The sequence below is a fragment of the Rissa tridactyla genome, chromosome 14 (genome assembly GCF_028500815.1).
Source record: "Rissa tridactyla isolate bRisTri1 chromosome 14, bRisTri1.patW.cur.20221130, whole genome shotgun sequence".
NCBI classification, from domain to species: domain Eukaryota; kingdom Metazoa; phylum Chordata; class Aves; order Charadriiformes; family Laridae; genus Rissa; species Rissa tridactyla.
Window position 1 is genome coordinate 5,129,286 of NC_071479.1, and position 27,240 is coordinate 5,156,525.

At 52.9% G+C, this 27,240-nt stretch overlaps 1 protein-coding gene across 1 annotated transcript; it reads left to right on the forward strand.

Moving 5' to 3' along the window:
* The first annotated feature begins 408 nt into the window (after nucleotides 1-408).
* ADGRD2 (adhesion G protein-coupled receptor D2) lies at nucleotides 409-24,345 on the forward strand. The gene is made up of 25 exons (XM_054221126.1): nucleotides 409-456; nucleotides 544-607; nucleotides 1,334-1,564; nucleotides 2,310-2,963; nucleotides 3,607-3,705; nucleotides 4,195-4,280; nucleotides 4,666-4,947; nucleotides 6,235-6,346; nucleotides 6,743-6,877; nucleotides 7,189-7,309; nucleotides 8,132-8,237; nucleotides 8,509-8,564; nucleotides 9,320-9,446; nucleotides 9,558-9,661; nucleotides 10,330-10,432; nucleotides 11,052-11,205; nucleotides 11,975-12,108; nucleotides 12,796-12,911; nucleotides 14,268-14,388; nucleotides 19,240-19,281; nucleotides 19,481-19,534; nucleotides 19,893-20,037; nucleotides 20,564-20,622; nucleotides 23,139-23,169; nucleotides 24,230-24,345. The coding sequence occupies exons 1-25, from the start codon at nucleotides 409-411 to the stop codon at nucleotides 24,343-24,345; spliced, it is 3,300 nt and encodes a 1,099-aa protein (XP_054077101.1).
* The last annotated feature ends 2,895 nt before the right edge of the window (nucleotides 24,346-27,240 follow it).

Here is a 27,240-nt window from a genome sequence, read left to right on the forward strand (position 1 = left end):
TCCTGTGGGCTTTAAAAGAACCGTGAAAAGCTGCTTAACTGTTTAACGATGCAATTTATGATGGCTTTTTTATTTAGTTAGTGCAGATAAAGAGGCTCTGCCAACTTGCCTCTCTATTAATATTGTGCATCTGTATATGTTTTACGATGAATTATTCTGTATCCTGGAAACAAATGTTAAACTGAGACCTTGAGTTCTTTAAGAAGAACTGAGAATTATTTTGATGGGGTACTACCCAGGACAGGTACTTCAGAGAGAGTCATTTTCTCCTTTTTCATTCAAGACTTTCTGAAGAAAGCAGCCCTGGCTGGGAACTAGCTTTCTGCAGAATGCTTTTGTCTCTGCAGTGCATCTCTAGTAATGTTTTGTTTATTCTAGCAAAGGGTGAAAGCTTTCCAGCTGGTCAGCATGTTTAGGAGAGACTTGAGACCTGATTCTTGGTTCTTCAGCTTTCTGGTGAGTTTTACAGTAATTTTTATAATTTGAGTATTTGAGATAACATTAATGCTTTATATGAATGTTACAAAACATCCTCTCCAACAGGTCGGTAGTCTGTCCAGGAGTCTCTTTACCTTTGCAGCCCTTGCCAAGAATCAGACTTCTAAAGGTTAGTATTTTTATCAGTACTTCTGTCTGTTTTTACAAGCAATATTCAGCACAGAGAAACAGCGTGTAAAAAGATGTCTGGTGGCAGAAACAAAGGTAAAGAAACTTTTTCTGATACCCTGTTTTGTGCTTGAAATTATATTTGCATAGCTAGGTATTTGCTTGGCTAACTATGAAATTACTGTCTGACATCAGGTGAGTACTGCTCAGCTGCTCGTCATTGTGCTGCTGTAACTGCGAACAAAACGGATTATTTTGTGCTTGCAAATTGCATCGGCAAATGCAGAAGCTGTTGGGAACTGGGAAGTGGGGACGAAATGAGAAAATTTGCTTGCAAATAACTGCTTTGAACGAGCTACCCTGAGGGCAATCCCTGGGCATACCGCAGGGAGCTTTCTCTTCGGACCGAGCTGGGTTTCGTATGTCCCAGAGGATCATGCTCAGCACCAGCCTCCGCCAGCCATTCCGTTTGTGGGCAGACTCATCACTGTCCTGCATTTTTGGTCCAATAGAGTCTGGACTTTTCCGTCCCACTGTGCCCACTGAGCATCCCGAGGGCTGGGTACAAAAACGAGCTTCCTACCATCAGCTCCTCCGGGGTGCACCAGGCAGTATTTGTAAGTGCTTGGGGCTGCGGCAGGAGACTGACCCTGTGGTGTATGTGGCACAAGAGTGGATGGGAGAGGCTTTCTGTTTCTCCACACAGTGTGTGTCTTTCTTTCTCCAGGTTTTGCTCCTGTCACGATGGAGACCTCAAGACACATGTACGAATATGTGGCCACTGCTTTGGACTGGTGGCACGCAGACAGATCCTGTGAACAACGCTTTGCTCAGTTGCTTTTTGAACCCCAGGACAGTGAGCGAGGTTCCCTCGGCAAACTGCTGCAGTCCCACCACATCAGAGGTTCTGTCTGGCTAAACGAGAGGGACGGTGTCCTGCACAAACCAAAATGGAGACGTGAGTATAATTGGGCTTGGACTATTTGGAGACTGGTTCACTGCTGGATCTTTGTCATCCTGAAAAATTCATCTGACTGGAAAAGTTGCCACTCATTATCTATTGTCACTGTGGTAACACCTAGGACCTCTAGTCCCAAGCTGGGACTGGCAGCATGAACAACAGTGATCCCAGCACATCAGCTGGTCACTGTCAAGATTTTTTAATGCATTGCAAGAGAAAGGAGCTGCAAAGGGGCTCCTCTGCTCTGCCCTCCGGTACCATCTCCCATAAAGCCGGTCTGGCTTTGCCCAGCCTGGCCATTTGTGACCCGCGGGTCCTGCAGAGCAATGGTGTTAGAGACAGGACCAGGAGAAAGTGTGTTCCCCAGCAGCAAGGCACCGCATGGCAGATGCCTCAAAGGTCTTATTTGACTATGTTCTTGGTTGCTATAGCATGGGATGCTTGGGAACATGCTGTTCCTTCCATATTCATTGTTTGCAATCCTATTTGCTCAAAAACTAAGTTTCTGGAAATTACACTTGCTGAAATGACACAGCCTCAGCTTGCTTGCCTTCCTGACCCCTCCAGGGAGGGGCGAAGCAGAAGCCTTGCTGAATGCTCACAGGATGTCCTTGCCTGCAGGGCCCACGAGTCCTTAGCTTGAGTAGGGGGCAGATGAAAATGATGGTCTCGTCCCAGTGGAAGGTGAGCAGGCTTTGGCCCATGCTTCTTCCTTTATGCTGGCTGAAATTTCTCCTTCTAGGGGACCACGTTGTACCAGTCCTGGTATTTGGAGACAAAACAGACACAAAATATGTGAAGGTGCTCTCTGACTTCCCAGCGCTGCCTGCTGTCACAGCCTGCGCCCACCTCCAGTGGGACACCAGGACCCAGGAGATTGCTACCATCTTCTCCTATGCTGTGCCGGCTTTTATTAACGAGTTCCAGCTCCGTGGCTTTGTCGACGAGGAAGACTTTGTTCGATTTGCTCTCATAGTCCACGGGCACCATTCCCCATACCTGCCTGTGTTCCGTGCTGATGGACAGTGGCATCACTTCTGCGTGACCTGGCAGCAGGAAAACGGGACCTGGGCCATCTATGCCGATGGTAAAAGGAGGGCGTCTGCCAGCGGTTTGTGTGCTGTGGGGCCGTCTGCCCCACAGGCCATCTACGGTCAGGGGACTTTCATAATTGGGCAGGATCAAGATTCCCTGGGGGGCACCTTCAGGGAGAAAGAGTCCTTCAGTGGGAACATCACCGACTTGCACATCTGGCAGAAAGTCCTCGGCGCGGAGCAGATTGAGAAGGTTCGGTCGTGCTGGGTGGTAGAGCAAGACCTTGTATTTGGGTGGAGCTCAAAAGCTCTGGAGGTTGAAAGCACCGTTCAGGAGGTGACCGCACGGTTTCTTTGCCCAGGTAGGTCTCATTCCCCTCGCTGCTTCGGCTCTCTCCTGCAATGGGGGATCAGAACGCAGGGATGGTCTGAGAAGCCAGTCCTGTCCTTAGAGAGGGAATTTGGTGCAGTTTGTAGAATGATGCTTCGCCTCCGGGAAGGAAAGCAGAAGCACATTCAGAGCTGGGCTGGGTGGTTTACAAATCATTGGATTAAGGACAGTCTTCACTAAACCCTGGGTCATTGGAGACCCCTGCAATGACCCTGGCAAAGACAGCTCTTCAGATGTCCTGGGCTAATTACGGGCTTTCTCTTCTATGGAGAGAAAGGGCTTACTTGTCAGCGCTGCTGCTTCCTGGGTTTGCACACCCGGTGCTTCGGCGCTGTGCTGCGGGGGGGTTCGGTCTCTCAGCCAGACTGGTGTGACATCACTGATAGATCACGAACTCAGGATCTGGCACTGCCGCCTCCTCTGGGTTCCTTCTGGAAAGGATTTACCAGGCGGGTCGGGAGCAGTTTCTGAGCCCGGTCTGGGGCTGCTGGAGGAGCAGCCGGCAGCTTTTGTCTTCATCGGGGTTTGTGGATTGCTTGCAGGAAACATGGTGCCTGCAGGGGATGGCGTGTCTCTGGGGGACCTGGGCCTTCTGTTTGTGTGTGTTTCCACAGGGCCTGTTGAGGAATGCCGAGTTTTTGAAGTTGGCAGCAGTGGATTCAGTTACGCATCTTGTTTGCAGTCTTTGCCTTTTATCTGTCGCTACAGAAAGGGTACAGCATCTGTTATTTATTTATTCATTACTTCCACAGCATTCACTCCTGGAGGTCCTAGCTAGGATGATGGCCAGTGTTGGGGAGGCCTCGTGTCCGCTCTGAAGAGATCGCATGCAAAACCTGCTGTAGCTCTGACTTTGCTTCAGTTGCATGCTCTCTGACAGGTTATTTCGCTGTTCTCCAGTTAAGCAGTGGTTGTACGTGTTACATGGCTTCTGGATGCAATGCTGTAGAGTGCCTCCAGCCCAGGCATCTGCAGACTCATTGGCCAGGGGAACATGGGGAGGAGGCAGAAAACAAGTGTTAGACTGTCTTTCCAGATGGGATCTTGTACTAGAAATAAAATACAGCTGTGAAGTCTCCTTGTCCCAACTGTCCTACAAACTTACCCACCATCTGAGGACTGTTCCCCAGGCTTTGAACATGGCATGTGTTAACCATGCTGCTAGACACCATGCAATGGTTATGCTTTTGCTTTATTCTCAGATGCATACTGGCAACTGAAAAAAGCTCAGCTGGAAACCAGCCATTCGCTTGTTGGCCGAGTGAACACACTTGCGGAGAGGACTGTGGTGAGTCCTGCAGCCCCAGCAGAGGCAGCTGACGCTGGGAGCAGGCAGGAGCTGTTGGGGTGGACTTGCTGGCACCTACTGGTGTTTGAGGTCACTTTGCCAGCAGGTACACCTGTGGCCTTTTCTGAGCTGCTGTTGAAACATGTGACCAATACAGCTGTAACTCACGCTATGATCAAACAAGCAAAATGTTGCTTCAGGTTGACTCGGCTCACTGAGGTTGAGAGGCTGGACAAAAGAGTTCAAAATGTCAAGGCAGATCCTCCCCTAAGACATGCCTGGTTGGCCAGGCAAGTGTCCTCACCCCAGTGAGGATGTGCAAGGCATTGCCAAGGCATAGCTGATCAGGGCTCTGCACTGAACTAAAACATCTTTTCCATGGCAGATTCCTGAGAACCTCTTCACAAGTGGTGTCCAAGACACGAACCTCTCTGTTGCTCTTGGTGCTCTTGATGTCTTGACAACTGTTCTGAGGGAAGCGGAGACACCCGTGCTGGAGTCGTCTGACCTCCTTGCGGTGCTTCAATTGCTAAAGCAAGTTTCTGATGTGGAAGTCCAGGAGGGAGAGGATCTGGAGATGTTGGAGCAGTTGGGCCAGTATTATGTGGAAGTGATGGAGTTAATCTTGGAAGAGCAGAATATTGAAACATGGTCATCAGTCAGCCAGGTAACAGTGTCACCGGCAGTCTGGCCGCTGTGGGCCACATCTGTTCATCTTGTGTGTGCAGCTCCTTGTCCTGCTGTATGACCACAGGCTGAGGACCTGTCCTTGCATGGTCACATTTAGCCTTTCTGGCCATATTCTGGAGCTTGTGAAACTGCTGCAAGCATGGGCATAGGGCCTCTTTGGCAGCTCGCATAAGGGCCAGCTATCTTACCATCACCTCATTTGTTGGAGGTGCAAACAAGTGCAGTCAAATGGTGCCTTCCAGTGGTTGTCTCAGCTCTCTTCAAGCTTCTCCACTTTGTCAGCCTGGATTTACAGGACTTACACACAGTTTGCAGATTCCCAGTGCTTTGTAGATTCTTTGCTCCCACATCCTGCTGTCTCTGGCAGGGCAATGCCCTTCGCTTTATAGTTTGTTGTATTTTCCGTGGGTGGGCTGCCAAGGAGCTATCTGTCATCAGCCCCCACACTGTTCAAAACACCGCCAGGCTTTGTGTGAGGGATTTCCATCATCCCACCCCCGTTAGGATTTTCTCCATTAGCTCCTTCCCTTCTCATATGGGTCCTTTGTGTCTGTTGTATGGTCTGCACTCTCCACCTGTCTCTGGGAAATGTGTGACAGCGTCTGGCCTGGCCAGTGCTCCAGGAACCAAGCCAGGGACCTCCAGAGATGAAAGGATGCTGAATAGTTCAGTTTACCTCATCGCTTAGAGTTGCTTAGGTCTCCGTGGCCACAATTACTCACAGCTTCTCGATAGTGGCATAAAACCAGCTCTGGCACAGTGTAGCTGGTGCAGCAGATGTATCTGCTGCAGGAGAAAGGGTTTGGGTTTGTGTACTGCAGGGGTGGCACTTGTGGTGCCCAGCACACGCAGGACCTTGAGTAATGGGGCCAGTCACCACTACCCTTCCAGCAATAGAGTCTCTTTCTGGGTGAAACCCTTTCCAGGAAGAGAGGATCGTTGTTCTACAGCTTTGCAAAAGTCAGAAGTCAGGTCTAAAAAACTCCATTCTTTCCAGAAGCCTGTTTAGTTGTTTATTTCCATGCTGTTTTAATGACTTTTTATAGAGACCAGCAAGTTTCCCTCATTGCCAGTCTTGTCTCCGTTGCTGGAGGAACTGGGAACATACTTCATTGAAGAAATCAAAGAAAAGTGAAACAAAAGCCTTGAGTCCCAACTTCTCTTTTTCTGCCAAGGACCAAGCATTTAAGAGAACTTGTGAGCTGTGGGAAGTGTGAGCTGGTGGTGCAGGTGCTGATTTCCTTTGCTCTGTCTGTGTTTGCAGGTTATCAGAGGGCCCATGGCTGTTGTTGAGCTCTGCGACAGAATGGTGTCACACTTAGCCCCACTGCTGACTGCAGGGAGGACAAAGATCACAATCCAGCATGGGAATGTTGGTGAGTGGCACTGGCAGAGCTTGGGGAGGGCATCTCACTGGGACCCAGCTTAGTCGTCCCGTCTGCTTCCCAGTCCAAGTCCACTGCTGGCACCCCTCCTTCTCTGGCTCATCTCTTGCTAACCCTATGGTCTTGTCCCCGTTTCCTTCGTGCCCAAGTGTCACAGTGTGGCAGACGTCTCCCACACTGTGGATTGTAGAAGGATTGTAAGAAACCTTTGGGCGCAGGAGACAAACTGAGCCCAGATGCACATGGTTTGCACTGAAAGAGATCTGACTGCTGCTGCTGCTGTGGGTCTTGGCTGGGGTTCTAATATCCTTGTGGTACCTTGCTGTAGCAGTAGCTCTGGAGGAAGGCTGAACCCTGGTTCAGTACCTGATTTTACCGCTTCCACAGGGATGGAGGTCAGGAAGCTGGACATGAGCGGGCAGGAGCTGAGCAGCGAGGCGTACCTGGTCCAGAGCCCTGAGAAAGGCAGACACGACCTCATTGAAGTTCCCGCAGAAGAAATGCAAAGACTGAAAGCCAGAGGTAGGTTGTGACGCCTGTGCTTCCCTGGGTCCCCCCGTGGCACTTCTGCAGCATCTTCCTTAACAAGCAGGAGCTCTTTACCCCACACACATGCAGTCTGTGGAAGCGTGGGGAGGAGATGCCCGTGGTGAAAGGGAGATGGGCTGCGGGGGAGAGATTATCTACAACCTCTCTACAGGCACAGTTTGGAGCTGTGGGTGCCCTGGACCCCCAGTATCCCACCCCCAGATTGGGGCAGCGGTGCTGGAGCAGGGGCTGCTCAGAGCTGCCCTGTGTGCTGGCGCCCATCCCGCAATGCTCTCTCTGCCCAGGTCTCCACGGAGTCATGGTGAAAAACATGTGGTTCGGCTACAGCTCCCTGCAGCGCTGCCTGTCCGGCGCTGGCAGCAGCGCTGTCTTCCAGGACGTGGCTGCCTCGGACGGAGGACAGAAGTGAGTGAAACAGAAACACCCCTGCAGCCCAGGGCTGCCCTCTCGGCACCGCAGGAGAAATTGTTTCCAAGTCTGCGTTGAGTCTCTCAATGCCTCTGTTTCGGGGTCACCTCCACCCTGCTCCATCCCATCCCGTTTGTCCTTGTCCCTGCTTTCTCCAATATGCCTGCGGAGACAGGACAATGGAAAGGTGCTCCCGGGGCAGTGCTTTGTGGAGGCAGAGGCTCTTGGCACACCTCAGCCTGAGCTGTGCAGTGGGGCTGCCCATGTGCAGTGGTGCACCGCAGTGTCTCTTCTGCGTGCCTCTGCTTCCCCGGAGGGTACCTGGGGCGGGCTGGGGCCAGAGCTCAGGGCAGCTGCAGGGTCCCCTCCGGCTGGGGCCGGAGCTGCTGGAGCCGGGGTGCGCGTGTGGATAGGGCTGTCAGAGCGGGGCCCATGTGGATGGGGCTGTCAAAGCGGGGCGGGAGGCAGCACCCAGCTCCCGGGGAGCTGTGAACACTAGGTGGGGATGGCAGCCTGCGCAGCCCGGCACACGCCGCTCCTTCCTTCGCCAGGCCTTTGGCTGGGCCATGGCGCTGCTCGGCTGCCAACCGCTCGGGATGCTCCAGTGCCTGGTCTGTGCGGTCACCCCCTGCAGTCATGGCGGGAGTGGTGGTGTTTTCTATTTGCCAGGTAATCTGAGGTACTTTCTGCCCTGTGCCTTCGCTGGTGGCACTGAAGCACTCCAGGAGTGGCTCCGGATCTCTCCGGCTGTCTTGTATAATGTGAGATCCTGTTTTCTGGTGGTTCCTGCACCTGTGAGCAGCATGCTTTCCCTGGCAGGTACCTGAGCACCACGGTGGGCACTGCTGTCATCTCATCCACTCTGCTCAGTGACTACCAGGAGATCAGCACGTCCGTGCGCTACCACCTGCAGCACCGTGTCCAGGTACCCTCAGACGTGGCTGTACTCCCCAGCTGCCCACCCCAGCAGCATCGTGCAGCCTGGCCCCAAGGCTGTGCCCGGCCTTGGCCCAAGGCCCCTGGAGCTCTGGGACTTAGGGGTGTCCTGTGCCCAGGTCTCACACCTTGACTCCTGTTTCCCCAGGGAGGTGTTTGTCCTGTGCTGACAGACCTCGTTGCAGCCGAGTGACCTGCATCAGTCCACATACAGTGTGTGCATGGCTGTGTAATCTCTTCTTCTCCCTCTCTGCCTGCAGGAACTGCCCAATAAGCTGCTGGGGCCCATCTGTGCCTTCTGGAACTTCAGCCTCAGGTGCCTTGTTTTCATTTGGGTCTCCAGATTTATGAGTTTTTACTTCCACTGGAAAACCAAACATAACAACATAAATGTAATGGTAAGGTTAGGGATCTAATTCTTTGCCTGCTTGCCTGCTGGCATCCTCTATCTGCTGGAATAGAGCACTCTCCTGGGAAGATTTCCTTTGGAAAAGTCACTCACAAGCAAATGACCTTTAATGAGGCATATACAACTAAAATGGAAAGCCCTAGTTAATTATGATTGTTGTCTGCAACAAAGGAGGGTTGGTCCAAGATATATAGCCCAACAGACATGCAGGACTGCCAGCCCCATAAATACTGCTTGGCATTGAGATGTGTTTTTGCTGAATGTCACTGCAGTGGGAACACTGAGACTGTGATACATTATGGATTGGTGCAAGTGCAAAAGTGCATTCAAGTGCAAAAAAACTCCAGAGTCCCAGTCTTGTAACTGGCATGGATCGGCTTGGGGAAGGTGGGAAGAGGGTGTTTTTGAACGCAGCTGGTTACTGCACCAACAGTTCCACTAGCCCTGCTCTGAATTTGATCTTCCCTTAATCTCAGCAAATCTGCTGAGATGCAGGATGAGCCAAAGGGAAGCCCATGTGAAGACCTGTCTCTGGTATCCTCTTCTACCTCCTTTCGACTTTGCTGCTTCTGGGAGAATGAAATTCTCTTAACGCCTTGGCTTTCTGTTGAAGTGGATGGTAATTTCCGTATGTTTTCTCTGGTTTTTTTGCTGTGTGTTAGCCCAGATGCTGGTGGGATGTGGTCCACAGCCGGCTGCTCTGTGGTGACGTCTTTCCTGGACTCCACTGCCTGTGTTTGCAACCACACCACGAATTTTGCTGTCCTGCTGCAGGTGTACGAGATGCAGGTCAGGGAGGAGCCTTTCTCTGCCACTCTGTGGGGTGGATGCCAGGACTGCAAGCAGTCTGTGGCTAATTGGTGGGGGTTTGTCTCTTCTGTTCTTTCATGGTTGGAGCAGAGGACCACCAAGGAGGAGCTCACGCTGCAGACCTTGACTTTTATTGGATGTGGAGTTTCCTTCTGCGCCTTGATAGTTACCTTCATTTTATTCGTGGTGGTTGGGTAAGAAAAGTCCAGACACTTGTAGCCTTCTCTGCATTTTTTGTTCGATATTTTGCTTCAGAACAAGTACCCAGACAAGGCCTCCTTTGCCAGTGCGGGGTGATGTGGGTGCGCGGGGAGGGGCTGGGGGCTGCACTGGTGGTCCGTAGCAGGGGGAGGGAGGGGAGCAGCTGCCGTTGGCTTGGGAGGGGGTGCCGTGCTGGTTGTTTCTGGGCAGGTGTTTGTGTGAGCTCTGCACACACCTGAGTGTCCCTGGGAAGACTTATCAATGATTAAACTAATAATGTTTACCATAAAAGCTGCTCTGCTAGAGTTAATTTTTATAAAATAAATGGAGCAAAGACTATGTCTGCAAGTGCCAACCCTCCTGTGTCACTTGGCAAGCAGAGAGATCTGCCTTGTGAGCACAGCAGTGGCTCCTCCGCCTCATCCTCGCTGGTCCATGGAGCCCTGGCCACGGTCTGCGCAGCCGTGCCCAGGCACGTCCCCAGCACCAGGTGCTTGCCCAGCAGGGCAGCCCCTTGCCTCTTCGGACTGTCGTCTCTGCAGTGAGTAGCAGAGAGATCGCAGGTCACCCAGGCAGGTCTGCACAGCCCAGCAAGGACTAGTAAGAACCTGTGCACCCTTTCATTTGGCTGCAGCTGAGGGCTTCCTCTCTCCGTCCTCAGTGTGCCCAAGAGTGAACGAATGACCGTGCACAAGAACCTGATCTTTGCGTTAGCTGCCGCAGAAGCTCTGCTCATGTTCAGTGAATTGGCCAAGGCCAACCAGGTAAGTTGTCTCACCACAAAGTGTCCTGTGTGGCCAGCAGGACCAGGCTGACTCAAGCATTATTGTCAGAGCAAACAACAGAAGTGTAATCCCTTTTATTAATGTTTCATTAATTACCTGTAACTTGCATCTAGGAAGGAATCGTGTCTCTGTGTCTGGAGATATGCATATATGCATTGTGCAGACTGTCAGGAAAATTCACCCTTTTTCTGACAGTATGTTTCTGACAAAAAAAATCCTTCAGGAAATGTAAGTAGTTATAAAACAGCAACATACAGTTCTGTCCCCTTCTGTGTCCTCTTCATACCCCGGGGCTGGATCAAGCATCTCTGAGATGAGAAAGCTGCAAGGGAAGTCCAAGAATGGCAGGAAAAGATGCTTATCTGTTCCCTCTTCTGTGGTTTGAGGTGGTCACACAGATGAAATGAATGTGAGCTGCAACAGTTGGGCTAGTCATGTGCTGCAATTTTAAGAACTCTTCCTGGAGCTTGTGGATGTTTAAATACATTTTTGCACATTCTGCAGAATAATTTGCAGGTTACGCTCCTGACCACACACGCTCAGAAGCTCCCGGAGGACTCCTCCTCCTGAAACAGCGTGTGATTTCTCTTCTCTCCAGGTGCTGTGTTTCACGGTCACTGCCTGCCTTCATCTCTTCTTCATGGCAGCCTTTTCCTGGATGCTGGTAGAGGGACTTCTCCTGTGGAGCAAAGTGGTAGCAGTCAACATGAGTGAAGACAGGAGAATGAAGTTCTACTACGTGACAGGCTGGGGTATCTACACGCTCAGAAAAATGTGTCCATTTCTTTCTCTAGCAAAAGTTTCAATAGGAGAGATTCCAGAGTGTTTGGTTTGATTCAGTATGTGAGTCGGGTACCACTGCTCTGCAGAGGCTTTCGTACCTTCATGTGTCCATTGCCGGTCTTAGAATATAAGTTAAAAAGCATTTCTGTTATTTTTCTAAAACCAAGAGTTCAATACAAAAAAAATGAAGAAGAAAGTTTATGGTAAGTTCTTGTTCTTGGAGAGCGTTACTACAGCCTGACAGTAATCAAAATATAAACAGGGTCCGGACTAAGCACCCTTTATTCTGAGCGAACCCTTTAGGGACATGGAACTCGTTTGAATAAGCTGAATTTCGTATCAAAGAGGAGCCTCCTCAGGTCAGTGCTCCTTGCAAAACACACGCCTAGTTGGACGTCGGACAACCGGTTCAAATATTTGGGATTGTTTTATGTCTATGATTGCCCATTTTGTTAAAAAAGCAATCTGAGGAGTAAATTGCTTTGGTCAGGACTCAGGACTTGGAATGCTTTATACCTAGGAGAGTGATGCTGACAGCGTATAAATCTGCTCTTGTAGAGCCGGGAGAGATTTCGGCTGCAGTAAATTGATGTTACTCATGGGGTTTCAGAGGCTAAGCCAGCTCATGCTGGAGCGTGTGTGGTCAGGGGGGGTTTGAAGCAATTGTCTCGAGCACGGCTGGCCTGCGTGGGTCATCTCTGCTTTTCCTGGGCTTTAATTTGTGCTTTTCTTCTGCAGGCCTTCCCGTTGTTATCGTGGGCGTGACCCTTGCAACTTCCTTTAACAAGTATGTGGCAGACAACCATTGCTGGCTGAACATTCAGACCAACGTCATCTGGGCCTTTGTTGGGCCCGTTCTCTTCATCCTGGCAGTAAGTGCCAAAACCTGCCGGGAAAGCGCGATTCCTTCGTGCCCGGTTTTAGGAAGGCGATGCAGAGTCGGGGGGGGTCAGCACTTCTCTAGCTCAGGGACTTGCTCGCAGGGCTCGTTGTGCCTGCTGCTTTTAGAGGAGAAATTTTGTTATGCTTTGTGCAGACTTTCACAACGCAAATAATGTCTTTAACCAAAGCAGCTTTTTTAGAGAAAAAAGTGCTTTAAGAAAATTTTGCTGACCAGTTCTTGTGTTGGCTGTCAAATTGGGAATGTAGATAAATGTGTAGATTGACCGTGACGTTGCCTTAGCTAAAGGTCTGATTGTAATACGGGAACATCTATGTCCTTGAAGTAGTATCAGTGTCATTAGACAACACGGTAGCAGGAAAAGGTGCAATGTTTAAGGGGTCTAGAGTAGACACTTAACAGAGAATACATTCTGTAGGAGAAGTTTTGAGATAAGTTTTATAGATGTCATACTTGTGTGGATAGCTCTATGGGGTACTTTATTCACTGCTTTCTCAGGAATGATATCTTTCTCCCCAAGTTCTGGCAGTTACTGAGTTCCTGCTGCTTTTAGAGGAGAATTTTTGTTTAGAGGAGAATTTTGTAGAGCAGAAGAGCCTCATGCCAGTGGAGCTGAGGTTACAGAAGATGACTGGGTCCAATGGCTCTTCTCTGACAGGTGAACACCTTCGTGCTCTTCCGTGTGGTGATGGTGACTGTGTCCAGTGCTCGCAGGAGATCAAAGATGCTGACGCCCAACAGCAGCCTGGAGAACCAGATTGGAGTTCAGATATGGTGAGCAGGGAAGGGTTTCCCCAGCCGTGCTCTGAGTATGAAATGGTGGAATTACTGTTGAGCTGAGAGTCTTTGCGTTGGCGAAGTGAAAGACCGTGAGTTGGGAGAGTGTCAGGGCAGAAAGGATTTTCTCCTGCAGGGTAACGGTGTATCACCCAAAGGCAGCCTGTCTGCTCTGACGTCTGTACCGCTGAGAAGCCCAGCCAGCACTTTCAGCCTGGGCAACCCGGTGCTGGACTCCCACATCTGCACTCTCGCTCCTAATTCTCACCACTTTGGGACGGGAGACCCTTGGCAGCGTCTGCTGAAATCAAAGCAGAAGAGGCTCCTCTCTTATTCGCAGTTTGAAGGGCTCATAACTGAATTTGTCTCCCACCCTTCCCATCCTTAGCACTTGCGTGTGCCCCTCAGCGGGATGCCGGCTGTAGAGAGTACTGGGGTTTGGGCTGTTTGCCATTATAAAAAGTACGAGTTTGGAACTTGGTGGATTGACAGTAACGCTGGTGGGGATTTCATGCATGGGGAAGGAGGGGCGGTGTGGACTTCTGTAATCAGTCGATATAGAGAGACCTCTAAAAAACTGCTGCTTGAGTCATTACTTTATCACCCTCTGTGATTCTTTATTGTTGTTAGCTGGCGCCGGATACCCCTGCTAGACACGCATTGTTCCCCTGTATCATAAATAAATTTTCCCAAATTTACAGAAGCGCAAAGATAGGGCATTGCTGGAGGGCAGGGTGACATCTATATGCTAATAAAACAAATACAGAAGCCCTCCTTGTGGCAGCAATTGGGGGGAAAATAGCTGTTTTCTCATGGCTAATGACGTCAGAGCTCCCTTCTTGCTAACTCTCAGTGATAAATAAAGAGCAGGGCTGGCACACTGGGGGCTGGGAGGTGAAATGTTTGGATTTTCCCCTCTTAACTAATTTTGTTTGCAAAGGAATTTGTTCCTTGGCTACCATCTTGGGTGCCTCTTGCTGGACACGCTGTCTGAAAGGCACTTGCTGGGGGAGGCGATCTGCCTCCAGCATGGAGGTGAGGGAAGTTTCTTCTGCAAGACACAGGCCAAGGTGCTCCTAAACCCCTGGAGCTCTTTCCAGGGCTTTTCCGCTCAGTGCTCCATAACCTAGCGCAGATGCGCCAGGCAGATCATGGCGAGACCCTGGGCAGGGGTTGCAGAGCCAGGAAGGGTGTTTGGCAGGCTGGGGTGCTTTGCCTGGACTCCCTGGGCTCAGGGACGTGGGACACGACAGGGACCCCCATGGGGAGCTGGGGGCTGGGGGGTGGGTGCCAGTGCACAGTGTTTCAGCTTTGAAATGTGCCCAGGTGACTCTGAGCTCGTCTTCCTGACAGGGCCACAGCCAAGCCTGTCCTGGTGCTGCTGCCCGTGCTGGGGCTGACCTGGGTCTGCGGGGTCCTCGTCCACCTCAGCGTCATTTGGGCCTATGTCTTCATCGTGCTGAACTCCCTCCAGGTGAGTCCTGTACCAGGTGGATCCTCACAGCACAGCCAAGCAGGCATCTGCATTTCTTGTGCTTCAGTGTCCTCTACCTGTCCTGATAGTTGGGGACATTTGTCAGCTCTGAAGCCCAGCCCAGCTTTCCCAGCGCTGTTTTGTCTGGGAAAACGGAGTTCATTCATACTCGCAAGATATGAAATACAGCCCTGGAGACCTGGTTCATCTAATGGCCCTTCAGCACCAGTCTCTGGAGTGTCTTACACAGCTTTCCAGTTCAAATCTTGTTTCTCATGTTAGATTTTCTAACATTAGCATGGTTTCAAAACGACACTTGCAAACTGACGTGCTTGTAGGGAACCTCATTAGAGTTCTGATTTGGTCATTTAATGGGTAATTAAAATGGTAACTGTCCAGTTTAATGGGGCAGGCATCCCAGCTGCTATGTGAGCCTCCTTCCTACAGGGTAGGGATGGGCCGCGTGTGCCAGCACCACTGTCAGAACGGGGCTCTTCACAGAGAGCATCTCAAAGGTCACGTCCAGCCATAGTGTGCTTGATGGCTGCTCAGATGGTGTGTTCTAGGTTGAGTGGTTCATCTGGTTCACGTTCAGACGTACGTAGAGGTTGTGGCCCAAGAGCTGTACAGGCAGAACCACCACCCCTTTGCCTGGAAGTCAGCATTATTGCAGGCAGATGGGAGAAGAAGAATTAAGAATCAAGGACTGAAAATCTTTACCCCTGAAATCCATATTGTCTGCAGCCATGCAGCTGCTCCCCAGGGATGCTCCCAGTGCCCGGTGAGAGCTGCACTGGAATCTGGTGGGATGCAGGGGTGTTAGGTGGGACTGATTGCATTGTGGGCTGGTGATCAGAGCCTCGCACGGGGAGGCTGGAAGTGTGTGTGCTCTTCCTAGCTCTGACTTGCAAGACCTTGGGTGAGTCCTGTCATCTCCTTCAGCCTCTTTAGGTAGCATCATCTGGCTACATTTTGAAGGCTATTTACTTGTCTTGGTGTCTTCCAGGGCCATGGCTGTGACTACCATACTTCAGAGTCACGTTGTTAATATTTTAGTGTGAACAGGGATCTCTATAGGGCAGAAAGTGACCCTGGTGTGTAAAGCAATACTTAATATTTGCTTCTAAGTTTACTGACTTCATCAAGAGTTTAACCAGCCTGTATGTGGTTAAGACAGCGAAGCGAATTGTATTAGTCACAGCAGCCAGGAGCGCTCAGTTCTGCACTGAGGTAGGACTGTTCCCAGGACCTCGGGAGATCTGAAACTCAGGGACACATGGTGACAAAAAGTCCCAGAACATGTGCTCGCCACCTGCGATTCAAAGCGTCAGCTCCCTTGTTGGCAGAAGCTTTCCAAACCTGGAGAGAAAGCAGCTGTAGATGGAGCTAGAGAAGCGCTGAACGCCACTGTGCTGTCATGGCAGCAGGGACCAGCCAAGGCGGGCGGTGGGGGTCTCTGCAGGCAGCTCCTGGCAGCAGGGACCTGGCCAGGGGGAACAGGCAGGGGCTCAGTCCAGCCCCTGGGATCACTCAGACTATGCCAGGTGACGCCTGCGAGTACCCACACACACACTCAGGATAGCGCCCGCGGGCACCCGCACACTCGGTCCTGTCCCTTTGCACTCGCCATCCACAGATACATTTTTCAGAGTCCCTTGCCCAGTGCGTGAGGACAAATCCTACTCCAGGGCATCCAAGTCAAAAGAGCAACTGGGTACTACCCTCCAAACCATTGGGGTCCAAAGAGTTCTCTACCCCTATCTCCCTTTTTTCTTTGGATTCAACGGAAATTGGCTCCTGCTGTAGCTTTCGCTTACGGAGCAGCGGAGTGCACAGTGCTTCCCTCTGGCACACTTGGCCGGTTTCAGCGTAGCATTGGCCCAGCTCTCCAAGGGTGAAGTGCAGGCGTTATCACCACGTGCACACAATGGGTGGTTGCTTCAGGGATGTTCTGGCTGTGGCTGGCGAGGGTCCAGCGGCCGGGTGCTGCTCACGCACATCCGTCGGCTCTCAGATGGGGATGTTCCAAGGCCAGACAAGGGATGCCTCTCCACATCTCTGCTATTAGGGATATCAGAAGGGTGGCAGGAGGCCCGTCCTAACTGTAATTAAATATAGCATCAGTTCTCCTTGCCTCCTCATGCCATGCTTAAGTTATTGAGCAGAAGAGAACTCCAGGCTCAGTGCTGTGATGAGGTGAACAGAGCTGAGACCAGCACCAGCTTCTTTTCATTCACAGAAAAAAAAAAAAACATTTCTCAGCTTGGGTGAACTCTGTCAACATCAGCAGAGAGGCAGATCAGAGCCCAGCGTCCCAGCACCCACATTGCTTCAGCGTTGTAAAAACACAAGCACGCATATCACACCAGAGGGGTCCTGCTGAGGATCTCGGGCTTGGATAGCCATCAGGAGAGCTGAATGCTTCCAGTAGCATTCAGGGCTGCTCTTCCTTCTGCAACCCGGCACTGGCAGGGGAAATCCCAGGCCAAGTTCCCTGTTCAGTGACTGCCAGTACCCCTTGACTGTGGGTGGACAATGTGTCCAGCCTGTGTCCTCCATGGCTCAGGCAGCCTCCATTCATCGCCGGTGCCAGCAGAGGGGCTGTGGGATGCTGGCCATAGTAACATGGATGCTGGGCATATAAGTTTCTTGAGAGACAAGGAATAACTCCTGAAATTAATAAACATGTCCTCTGGATGATACATCTCCTGAGACTCCCTCTCACAAACAACGAGAATGTACACCTTGGGTGAGATAGGAGCTGAGGTGTTTGCTGGGTCAGGATTTGTTTCCTTCCCTTGCTTTCTGAGTTATTGCTGCTTTTGTTTTTATTCTTTCTCCTAAAGCTCAGCAGGAGCCGTGGCTGTTGCGTGGACAGACAGTGAGGGTTTGCCCGTGACTGTGCTGTGCTTGTTTGCCTCTGTCCCTTCATGTCCACGTTCAGGTCAATTTGCAGATTGCCCCAGAGAAGGAGGGCTGGTGGGGAGCTGTGGAGCTGAGAGAAAGCAGGGACAAAGCTGGCCCATTCCAGCCCCTTCGCTGACTGTCTTATGGATCGCCTTGGAATTTCCTTTAAGGCCAGCGTGCTGCTTCATGCGCGAGTCTTGTGCAGGAAAGTTTTGCTGCTGTGGTTGTTTGTTTGTTTGACTGCTTTCTGTTTATCTGCGGAAACCGAAGCCTGTCTTCAAGGTTACTCTGTGCGTCGACACCAAACACGACAACTCCTTCTCCAGCCAGGCAGCACAGGAATTCAGCCGAGTGATGGAGAAGCAACGCGGAGCCATGCTGTGCCGGAGGTGGCTGTGGTGGCGGCAGCGCCTTCCCTCCAGCCCAGGATTTCAGAGGGAGCAGGACCGACACCCTGCCAAGCCCCCAGTGGTGGGTGGAGGTGTCAAGAAACGGTGTAGGTAGAACCTGCCGGCTTCATTTGGACTTGGAGAGCTGGAAGGATGGTCCTGAGGCTGGCTCAGGGCAGGGACTTACAGAGCCACTCGTGGGTCTCCGGTGAGAGGGGAGCAGGAGACGGCACTGCTCCCAGCCCGGGGGTGCAGAGCGCAGCGGGACGTGGTTGCTGGACAGAGGGACACCAGGCAGGAGCATCCATCCCGCTCTGCGGGCCCCGGCATGTGCTGTGCTCTCGCCTGTGGCCACCCAGCGCTTACCCTACTGTGGGTGGGGAGCTGCTGGGACCGGGGCATCGCGGGCCCTGCCGGGAGAAGATGGCACGAGGGCAGGAGCACAGGCGAGAGCACAGGCAGGATCACAGGCAGCAATGGGCTCCTCCAGAGCAGCAGTCCCGCTTCCGCCCGCCGCTGCAGCTGGGCCTCCTCTCCTTCCTCGCTCTCCTCCCAGCCGACCCCCCTCCCCGCGCTCATCCAGAATGATTATTTCAAGGAAGACCTGCCTTGGCAGCCCGGCCAGAAATCTGGTCTGGGGGAGTGACCAGCATTGCTGGCTGAAGGACAGGTCATGGCACGGCGCCAGGGTACTGCTACCATTACGCCTGCCAAGAGCTCGCAGATGAAGAGCAAGGCTCATTGAAGACAAGATGGATTACTTTTCTTGCTGCGGCTGATTTATCTAGCTGCGATAACAAACACCCCACAGATATAACATAAATCTGGTGGACCAGATAGGGCTGCCTTAAGGCCAAAATCGTTGGTCTGGAGCTGTAATTAGCCCCAGGCAGTGGCCTCCAGGCCGACGGGAAGGGTTGTCCAGATTGGGGCTGAGCAAAGCCTCTGGGTCCATACCCCACTAGATTTGGGTCAGAGGGTCTTGTTAACGCTGTGGTCTGTCACTGCATGGGACAGAGGAACTGCTCCTGGCATCACACTGCATTTGGTCTGCGGGAGGCTGGCAAAAGCCCCGCCCAGGGTCAATCCTCGGTGGGAAGGGAGGTCTGCTTCCCGGATTTCAGTTCACATGGAAATTCGTTCCTGGTGGTTTCTGTTTCTGAGGTCTGAAGGAGGTGTTTCCTGGGGGATTTTGCCTGCACGAGTGAATGGGAGTGTGGGAGAGCTTCGTCTCAGGAAGCCAAGTGCCCAGTGAGAGATGCCCACGCACCCCAAATGACATGGGGGGAGACAAGAAGGAGGAGGGACTGGGGCAGGGACCAGCTCTCCTTTGGAATCTCTGGGAAGAGCCTGGTCTCAAGTGTCATTTTAAGGAAGGTCCTTCCTGCCCAGCTGTCCCCGGCTGTGCCGTGCCCACCATCTGTGCCCCTTCCCCTTAGCCCGGGCCCTCACCCATTGTAATGCTCATCTCCTCCATCACACTCATTTCCTCCCATGCCAGGCGGCACAAACCAGCCGTGTATCTCTAACCCTTCCTGTGCTCTCTCCTTTCCAGGGCCTGTACATATTCCTGGTCTATGCAATCTATAACAGCGAGGTAAGAGATGCCCCTGGCTTGGGGCTCAGTCACTCGTCACAGCGACTCGTTGTTAGCAGTCAGGGGGTAGCTGGGGTTGTAGTAGGTGCAAAAGGCAGCGTAGCCCCGACTGTGCTTCTGGGACAGCGGTTGTGTTTTCTCCATGACTTGCTCTGCTTGAGCTGCTGTGGCCTCCTCTAATGTCCTTCCTCTGCTCCAGGTGAGGAATGCCATCCAGAGGATGAAGGACAAGAAGAAAGCACTCTCATTCACAGTAAGTCACAAGGAAGCCCTGCTGCCCCCTTCGTTCATCATGCATCCACCAGAGGAGGGCCCTAGATGTACATTTAGACTCCTTTGAGGAGATGATGTTGGAAAGAAGTCTTATTTTTCTCATCTTATGTAGGGAGTGTGGCAGAGGCTGTCTCCCTTCTTTGCAGTCCTGTCGGGCAGCACGGACCCAAAGATAATCTCCCCTGATCAGGCAGCAGCCTGCTGTACCCGGCTGGGACGGGAGTCAAAGTCCCAGGGGCTGCAAGGCAGATGAAATCAGTCTTTAAAGTTGGACCTGGATCTAGCAAAGACTCATGTTGCAATTTTCACTGTCCTGTGGCTCTTCCCTGTCATCACAGAACTGCTCTCATCCCATCAACTACTTATCAAGTCCAAGAAACACGACCTCCTGGGAGACAGGGAAACCGAGTCCCTCTGCAGCTGAGAGTGCCTTCTCGAGCCCTGTGCAGAAAGACCCTCCAGTGAAGAACATCACCAACAAAGGTAAAAAGGGTTGCCATTGCTGTTGGCCCAGGCTGTGCCATGAGACCACAGTAAAATGTGGTGAAATTACTCATTTGCTTGCCGTGCCTCTGTGAGCACTTGGGGTCTGGTGTTGCAAATGCAGCACGGGATGAAGGATTCCCAGGGAAGGCAGGGACCGTGATGCGGATCTCAGAGGGATGAGGTTCATGCCTGCAGGCTGGCTGGGTGTGGGCATGCGGGGTCTCATCACCGTGTTATGCAGCATTACATTCTCTTGAGGCAAGAATCCATGTTTGTTTCTTAAAATTAATTTTCTGGAGAAGGGGAGGCAAAGGTGGCAATAGGAAAATAGGGGTTTTAGCTTCTAGGAAATAGGTGTTGCATGCTCCAGCCAGTTTGTGGGTGCAATTATGCAGGTAACCTGTTTGGTCCTTTTGCTCCAGTGGGAGATACTTAGGGGAGACACAAAGCACCAAGTTCTTGGTAAAGCATGAATATTTCTACTCTCTAGTCTCCAAACTCATAGTGATGCTTCATCCCCTAGGAAATTTTGGAGCCAAAATTCCCATGGGGATTTCATCAATTATGTCACCTGAGAGACCGGTATGTAATGTCTTCTGTTATTTTTCCACCTTCACCCATACACAGAGCATAGTAGTTACATAGGAATGGTGCCTGATGGTTCCAGCGAGGGGCTGGGATGGAGGACACCTGGTAGTGTTACCAGCTGTGGCACAAAGTCAGTGTTTCATGTTGAGCAAGTGCCAGAAGCTGCCCGACCCTTCTGCCCTGTGCGCAGACTGAGGGTGACGCTGACCCCCTCTGTCCCGCGGTGTTACAGAGGTTGCTGAGTGTTGGTGAGGAACCAGGCAGTGCATTAGCACAGCATCAGTGCTCTCCTCCTGGGGGCTGGTCCAGACACACGGCCTGCCTGTCAAAACCGAGGAGGTTTTCATACACATCCCGAAGACTTTGGTTCGTTAAGATATGTACTCATTATCGGCAGCGTATTGATTTAAGTCATTTAAATCATTTGAGACGTATGTTTTCACGCCCATAGTGGCCACTCCTCATAGTCAAGCCAGATGCAATGGAGTGTTTGCTCCTTCTGCAGGAGCAGAGGATGGAGAGCAGGGTGGGCTGGTGGGCAGGAGCTCCTGGCCAGTGGCCTAACTTGGCTGCACTAAGGGCAGGGCTTGGCTCAGGAGGCGATTGCTGGAGCTGGGGCTGGGGCAGGCAGCAGAGGAGAACAGGGGAGAGAGCGTGTTCCGGGGGCGGGAGAGGAGGAGGACCCTGAATGGCCGATTTCCAAGGCGAGAGCTCACCCCTGAGCCCATGGGGAACCAGCCCCGCTGCTGCGCTGGGAGGTGACTGTAGCAGGAGCATACATGGACAGAAGGACCAGTGAACTTGGGCCAGGCAGGGATCGAGGCAGGAGACTTCCCCAGGGACAGCAGATGAGAAGCGGGCAGCAGGGGCTTGCTGTCCCCGTGGAGGGCGAGCCGCGTCCCCCCCCGGGAGGGCACGTTGTGCTGTCTTCGGGAGTGTGATGTCGAGCTCAGTGAGGTAGGGCCTAAAGCAGGGAACAATTCAAATTTGACTGCTCTGATCCAACTTCCATCTCCCACTATTGAAATGATCATCAGTCCTTGTGCACTTGACATACAAGTGCTGTAATTTCCTCAGAATAAAATCCAATGCTACTTTCATTTGAGTCCCTCGCTGAAGGATCTCTCTCTCCCTCTCTAATATTTATCCTTTGAAAACCTGTGTCACATAGACAGCTCTTATTTATCCAATAGATAATACTTCTATAGCTGGCATATCGTTTTGAAGCCACTCAATAAAATCCATATTTTCATCTCTCATGATTTATATTGTGGTTAATGCCGTTCCTCCCCTCGTGCTGAGCGCCCATCAGGATTCAGTCGCAGGTGATGCTTTTCTCAGCCAGCCAGCTGCTGGCTGTGTAAACTGGGACCAGGGCTAAGCCCCTGGCACAGATGCGAGACGTGGGCCAAAGGGATTAGCCCAGGGGCCTGAGCTTCCTGAGGCAGGGAGCATTAGGAGGCGGCAGATCCCCTAAATGCCAAGGCCGTGGCATTTCCTAGCAGGCAAAGACAGAAAGCGCTTTCCTCCGTGTGAGGGTCACCGAGGGCTTTGCTGTGTCTTTGCTGCTTAAACATTGCATTTTTAATATACGTGTTTCCTTTCAAATTAACGTGGATGCAGCAAAAGGCGAGGCTGCTGCCGGTGCCTGCCTGGGGATGGGGGCTCAGCAGGGCTGTGCCGTGACGGCGTGGGGGTCCCACGGCATCGGTGCCGAGGGCTGCGGGGAGTTTCCATCCCGGCCCCATCTTCACAGCAGAGGTGGTCGGCGCAGCTGAGCCCCGCTGGAGAGGTGCTGCTTTCCCTGCTCCTTACTTACACAAGTCAGTGCTGTTTTTCCTGCTCCCTGGCTAAATGAGTCATGGCACTCGCCGGAGGAGCGGGGAATTAAGAATGTCACTGGCAGCTGCACAATAGTTTGGATGAAGAGAAGATGCTACTTAAAAACGTTTGAAAACACTTAAAATGACAAAACACTGAGTGAGTGAAGATACAGACACAGACGAGATGTTCTTTGTATTTCAGCTTTTTTAAATGTTGTTTGGTGATATTTATTGCTGTTGGGCTGGGAGCAGGAATTTCACACCTCACAGAGTATTAACCATCGCGTAAGCACAGGGTGCGGGCATGCGCGTGCTCTTTCCACCACAGCGAGGGGGGAGAAAGTTCTCTTTCCTCTTCTCCTGGATTTTCCTGGGGTCTCCAGCACGGTGTCCAGCCTGCTGGATCACCCTGGGGCTGGAGGGGTCCTGGAGGTGGGGTGCGGAGCTGGTCACAGCTCACCACACCGGCACTGCTGAGAGGTGCAGTGTGTCCAGGGACACCCTGCGAGGTGCCATCCCTCGGGGACAGGGATGAAGGCTCCGGTTCCCGGCCTGTGTGGTGACTCAGTGGCAGGGAGCTGGGTGCTGGGGGAGCCCTGCTGGCCCCAGGGAGGGTGCTGTGGGGTTGCCAGCAGCGAAGCAATCAGACCTGTACCTTCTCCTAACAAATGTTCTCCCCTCTTTCAGGCTGTAGAGCTGACAGCGTTCAAATCCTCAGGTAACATTTGCCTACATTGTTTTCTTTAATTTTTGTTACTGGTGATACTGGTTTCTGTGGTTGCATGGTGGAGTGCTGCCCAGAGGGCAGGTAAATTTTGCTCAGGCTTTAGGAAGCATTTTATTTCCAAACTGCCCTGGTGGGTGCAGTCCTGGCCAGGCTGTTGGGAGATCCGTGTCCCCCTGAACAGATTGAGGGGGGTATGAAGCCTCGACAGCTCTGCCTGTGCTGCCTCCCCCCGGGAGCTCTGGTGGCTCAGCCGAGGGTGCCCATCTCTCAGCACCCACCTGGCTTCTCCCCATCTCTCTGCACCGTTCATGTCTGCAGGTCACTGCATGCCGGCTCCCTGGGCCCCTCGGTGACCGCACAGCTGCAGGTCGCACCCTTGGTGGGCAGCAGAGGGACAGTGGGTACCTGCCGGTAGCCGATGCCGAGCGCTCTGCCCTGCACCCTGCGGGGTGCAGCAGGCACCGGCACACCCCGGTGCTTGGCAAGACCCGGGCTGCTTTCAGGGGTGGCAGCAGCTCTTTGCCACCGCGGGGTATTTTAAACCAGCAGCTGCCGCAGAAAGCGCTGGTGGGTGTTGGAAGTGCCTTGCTCCCCAAGGAGGGCAGACAGGGAAGGTGGGGTGTTCCGGCGGGGCTGGATTTATGAGCTTAAAAGCAGCCATTTAGCTGCTTCTGTTTCAGGTTGTAGAAAGGCCAATGTCACCATGGAGGTGGGTAGAATTAAAACCAGAAATCCCTCCTAAGCCCCAGACCTCTGCTCAACTGCAGTGCTGGGGGAGGCCGGCCAGGAGCCCCCTGCTCCTGCCCCTGGCTTTGGGCAAGCACCAGCTCCGCCGGATACAGGTGTAGAATATTTAGCTTTATTTTTTTTGCCAAGCACTGCTGAGTACCCCCAGCACTCTCAGTGCAGTCTCTGGATGGGGCCACTCAAGCAGACAGTGCAGTGAAGAAGCACCAGGGATGGCTTGATATTATTTTTTCTGCATTGTTACATTTTCTTTTGTCAAAGGAAGTAGTGCATTAGCAGGTTTCTGATTTTGCTCCACATCAAGTGTCTAAACAGGGCATACTTAGACTATTTTCGAGACGATGCCACCCAGAAGCATCGCAGCTTGCCTCCCCACAGTGGACACATGAGCAAGGCAGAAACGGTGGCATCCAGGAGTAAATGTGCTGCGGCATTTCAGGCGTAGGATGGGGTCCCAGAGACAGCGAGACCTACACCCACCACGTGCATCTGTGCCCTGTCCCCCCACACTCTCACCCTAACGTGCTCCTGCATATATTAATCTAGCCACATGTGTAATTAAACTCCAGCTGTGCAAAGAGGCGGGTTGTTTAGTTTGGTTTTGTTTTCTCAGGTAAGCCCTCAGTATATTTTTAAAAGCTGGGGTCTGCCCAGAGGACGGTCTCTGCGTCATGCGCCAGCTGAGGCCGAAGGGCGGTGGGAGCAGCGGGGGGTGCAGGGCAGCGCGGTGCACGGCCACCCTCTCCGCGAGCACCAAGAGCGGCTCCTCGCGCGCCCCGGGGCGAGGGAGCCCTTGCTTGGGCAGTCCTTCAGCCTGGGGTGAACGAGAAGATCTCCTTGAACCAGAAGAGCACTCCTCTGCACACTTGTGTACGTGCAAGCCGGTGTGCGCACCGCGCTGGTGCCGGCTACGCTGCGCTGCTCCGAGGCGCCGGGCTCAAAGACAAGTGCTTCCAGCCATTAAAAAAAAAAAAAAAGAAAAAGTCAGTAATGCCAAGCTGGAGCAATGCCTGGAAGGCCCCAGGGCAGCTCAGCGTTGCACAGGCTCCTGTCTTCACAGCTTGTTCAGCAGAGCAAAATGCTGTGTAGCTCCTGGGAATAGCAGCTGCCAGGGGGAGCAAGCCATAAACCTGTGTGCGTGGTGATGAACGAGAGACAAATCATTCCAGCAGACTCCGCTTCCCTTCTTCTGTTTGTTTTCTTCCCAAATAGTTCACTGAAGGGACATATTTTGCCCCAAGTATCATTATTTGAGGATTTCCAGGCAGCTCTAATGAAAACTGCAGTGGTGCCAGTGGTGGGCTCGCGGGAGCTCGTGCAGAGCCAGGGTTTGCCCACCTGCCCCACAGGGAGAGCCGGGGGGGGGGCGGGGGGCAGGGGAGTGCTGGGCCCTGGGCACCGGAGGGAGACTCAGGGCTAAACTGACTGCTCACCATCTCCCTGGAAAGCTGTGCTGGGTCTGGGGTGGGACCCACCTCTCCCCGGCTCCTGCGGGAGCTGTGGGCATCGCGCTGGCTCCAAGAGGCAGCCGGTGGGTCCGTGGGGGAAGATGGGACGGGCTCCCAGCGGTGCCCTAACACCTGGGAGGATGAGGGCAGATAAAATGCAGGTGAACACCAGGCTGGTTTCAGAACAAGAGAAATGAGGAGTTCTGCAGCACGGCTGTGGCCAGGAGGCAGGCATGGGCTCCCTCCCCACCCCCAATATTGGGGCTCCCCCCGCAAGGACTCGATTCCCTCCTCGAGGCCGCACATTTCGGCAGTAATGAGCTCCAGCCCGGCTGTACAAAGCTGCACGCTGCAGCGAGCGCGCTGCCCAGATTCATTACACCCTTTATGTAAGCAGGGGATGGCCGGGGAGGGGGGGTTCACATATTTGCACAAACAATAAGTACCATCTTCCTTGTCTTGGCAAACAAGAGCTCCAAGAGGCCTCCACATCCTCCATCTCTTCAAGTGATGGCTGCTTTGTTTCCCCACGATAATTTCATTATTCTGTTTGAATACATTTATATGTTGCTAAGCCACACATAGCAACATGGATCTTGTCTCCATGGCCCAGCCTTTCTGTGATCAATATTGAGTAATTCTGCAACTCTCGCCACACCGCGTTAAATAAGATTGGTTTTAAAACAATAAGGAAATTATGGGTCTTTGGGATTCAAAGCCAGGAAAGCACCTGAGTGTCGTGGGCTCCCCGTGCCAGCCCTGCGGTGGGATTGCCGCTGCCATCTGTGCCACAGTCCTTCCCGACGGGCAGAGGTACCTTATGCCCCGAGGGAAGGAGGTGCAGCCCGTGCGACATCGGTGCTCTCTGCCATGATAGCGCTGGTATTTTCATTAAATCCCATTTAAACCTCATTCTTCAGCGCTCTCAGAGCTTGGTGCTCTGCATGGTGGGCTGATTACTGAGCAGGGGAAGAAGAGGTTTCTCCTTACAGCCACGGCCCCATGTGCGGAGGCTGCTTTGGCTCCGTGCCGTAAGGACGGTATTTCAGAGACTCCTAAAGGGGCAGGGGTGGCCGTGGGATGGCTGTTCTCCATCCTACGTGCTCTGTCCTGTGGCAGGTTTGGGCTGCACTTTCTTCCAGCATGCTGTAGGACCCCCACCGCTGCCCCAGACCCCTGCCCTCCCCTCCCTGCCGGCGCAACTCACACCGTCTCTCTTTTGCTTTAGGTTTCTGAGAAGTTTCTGGGTGACGGGCCCACACCACCGAGGCTCTTCCAGCAGCTGGGAGGACGGCAGGTCAGAGGAGCTGGGTTCCGTGTGGAGGGCTGTCCCAGCCCAGGCGGAGTTGTCAGCCCTGCGCGTCTTCCCAGCAGCATGTGTGGACAAAGCCAAGGCAGGGCTGGGGTAGCCTGGGGTCTCATGGGGCTTTGTCTGCTGCTGAAGACTGACCCACTCCTCTCCAGGGGTGGGCAACCAACAGGCAGGTACCATCATGACTCCTACCCAGCCTGTGTGCCAGCCCAGGGTTCCCCGCGGCTCGTGCAGCCCCTGCCACAGCACCGCTGGCAGCACCTGGCTATGTGTGGTGGCTGTGGCTGCCGGTAGAGTTTGTGTAGCCTGGGGGACCTGGAGCAGGCAGCACGGGAGCAAGCCCAGCTTTGCCCGTGGCAACCATGCCCAGGCTCCCATGGCAGCGAGGACGGCTGCTGTCTCCGTCCCTGCGCCGGCCCAGCACGCTGCTCTGCTGGGGCAGGCTGAGGATGGGCCGCGGGGGAAGCACATGCGCTAGGGAAGACAGCAGCTGGCTTCCAGTCTTTTCTAAGGCAGCTGACTTCAATAGCATCTTTAGGACAAAAATCGTCTCCC

Coding starts and splice junctions, on each gene's coding strand:
- ADGRD2 (XM_054221126.1), top strand. CDS start 409: ATGTTTAGGAGAGACTTGAGACCTGATTCTTGGTTCTTCAGCTTTCTG. Junction 2,964..3,606: donor CGCACGGTTTCTTTGCCCAG/GTAGGTCTCATT, acceptor GTGTTTCCACAG/GGCCTGTTGAGGAATGCCGA. Junction 3,706..4,194: donor TATCTGTCGCTACAGAAAGG/GTACAGCATCTG, acceptor CTTTATTCTCAG/ATGCATACTGGCAACTGAAA.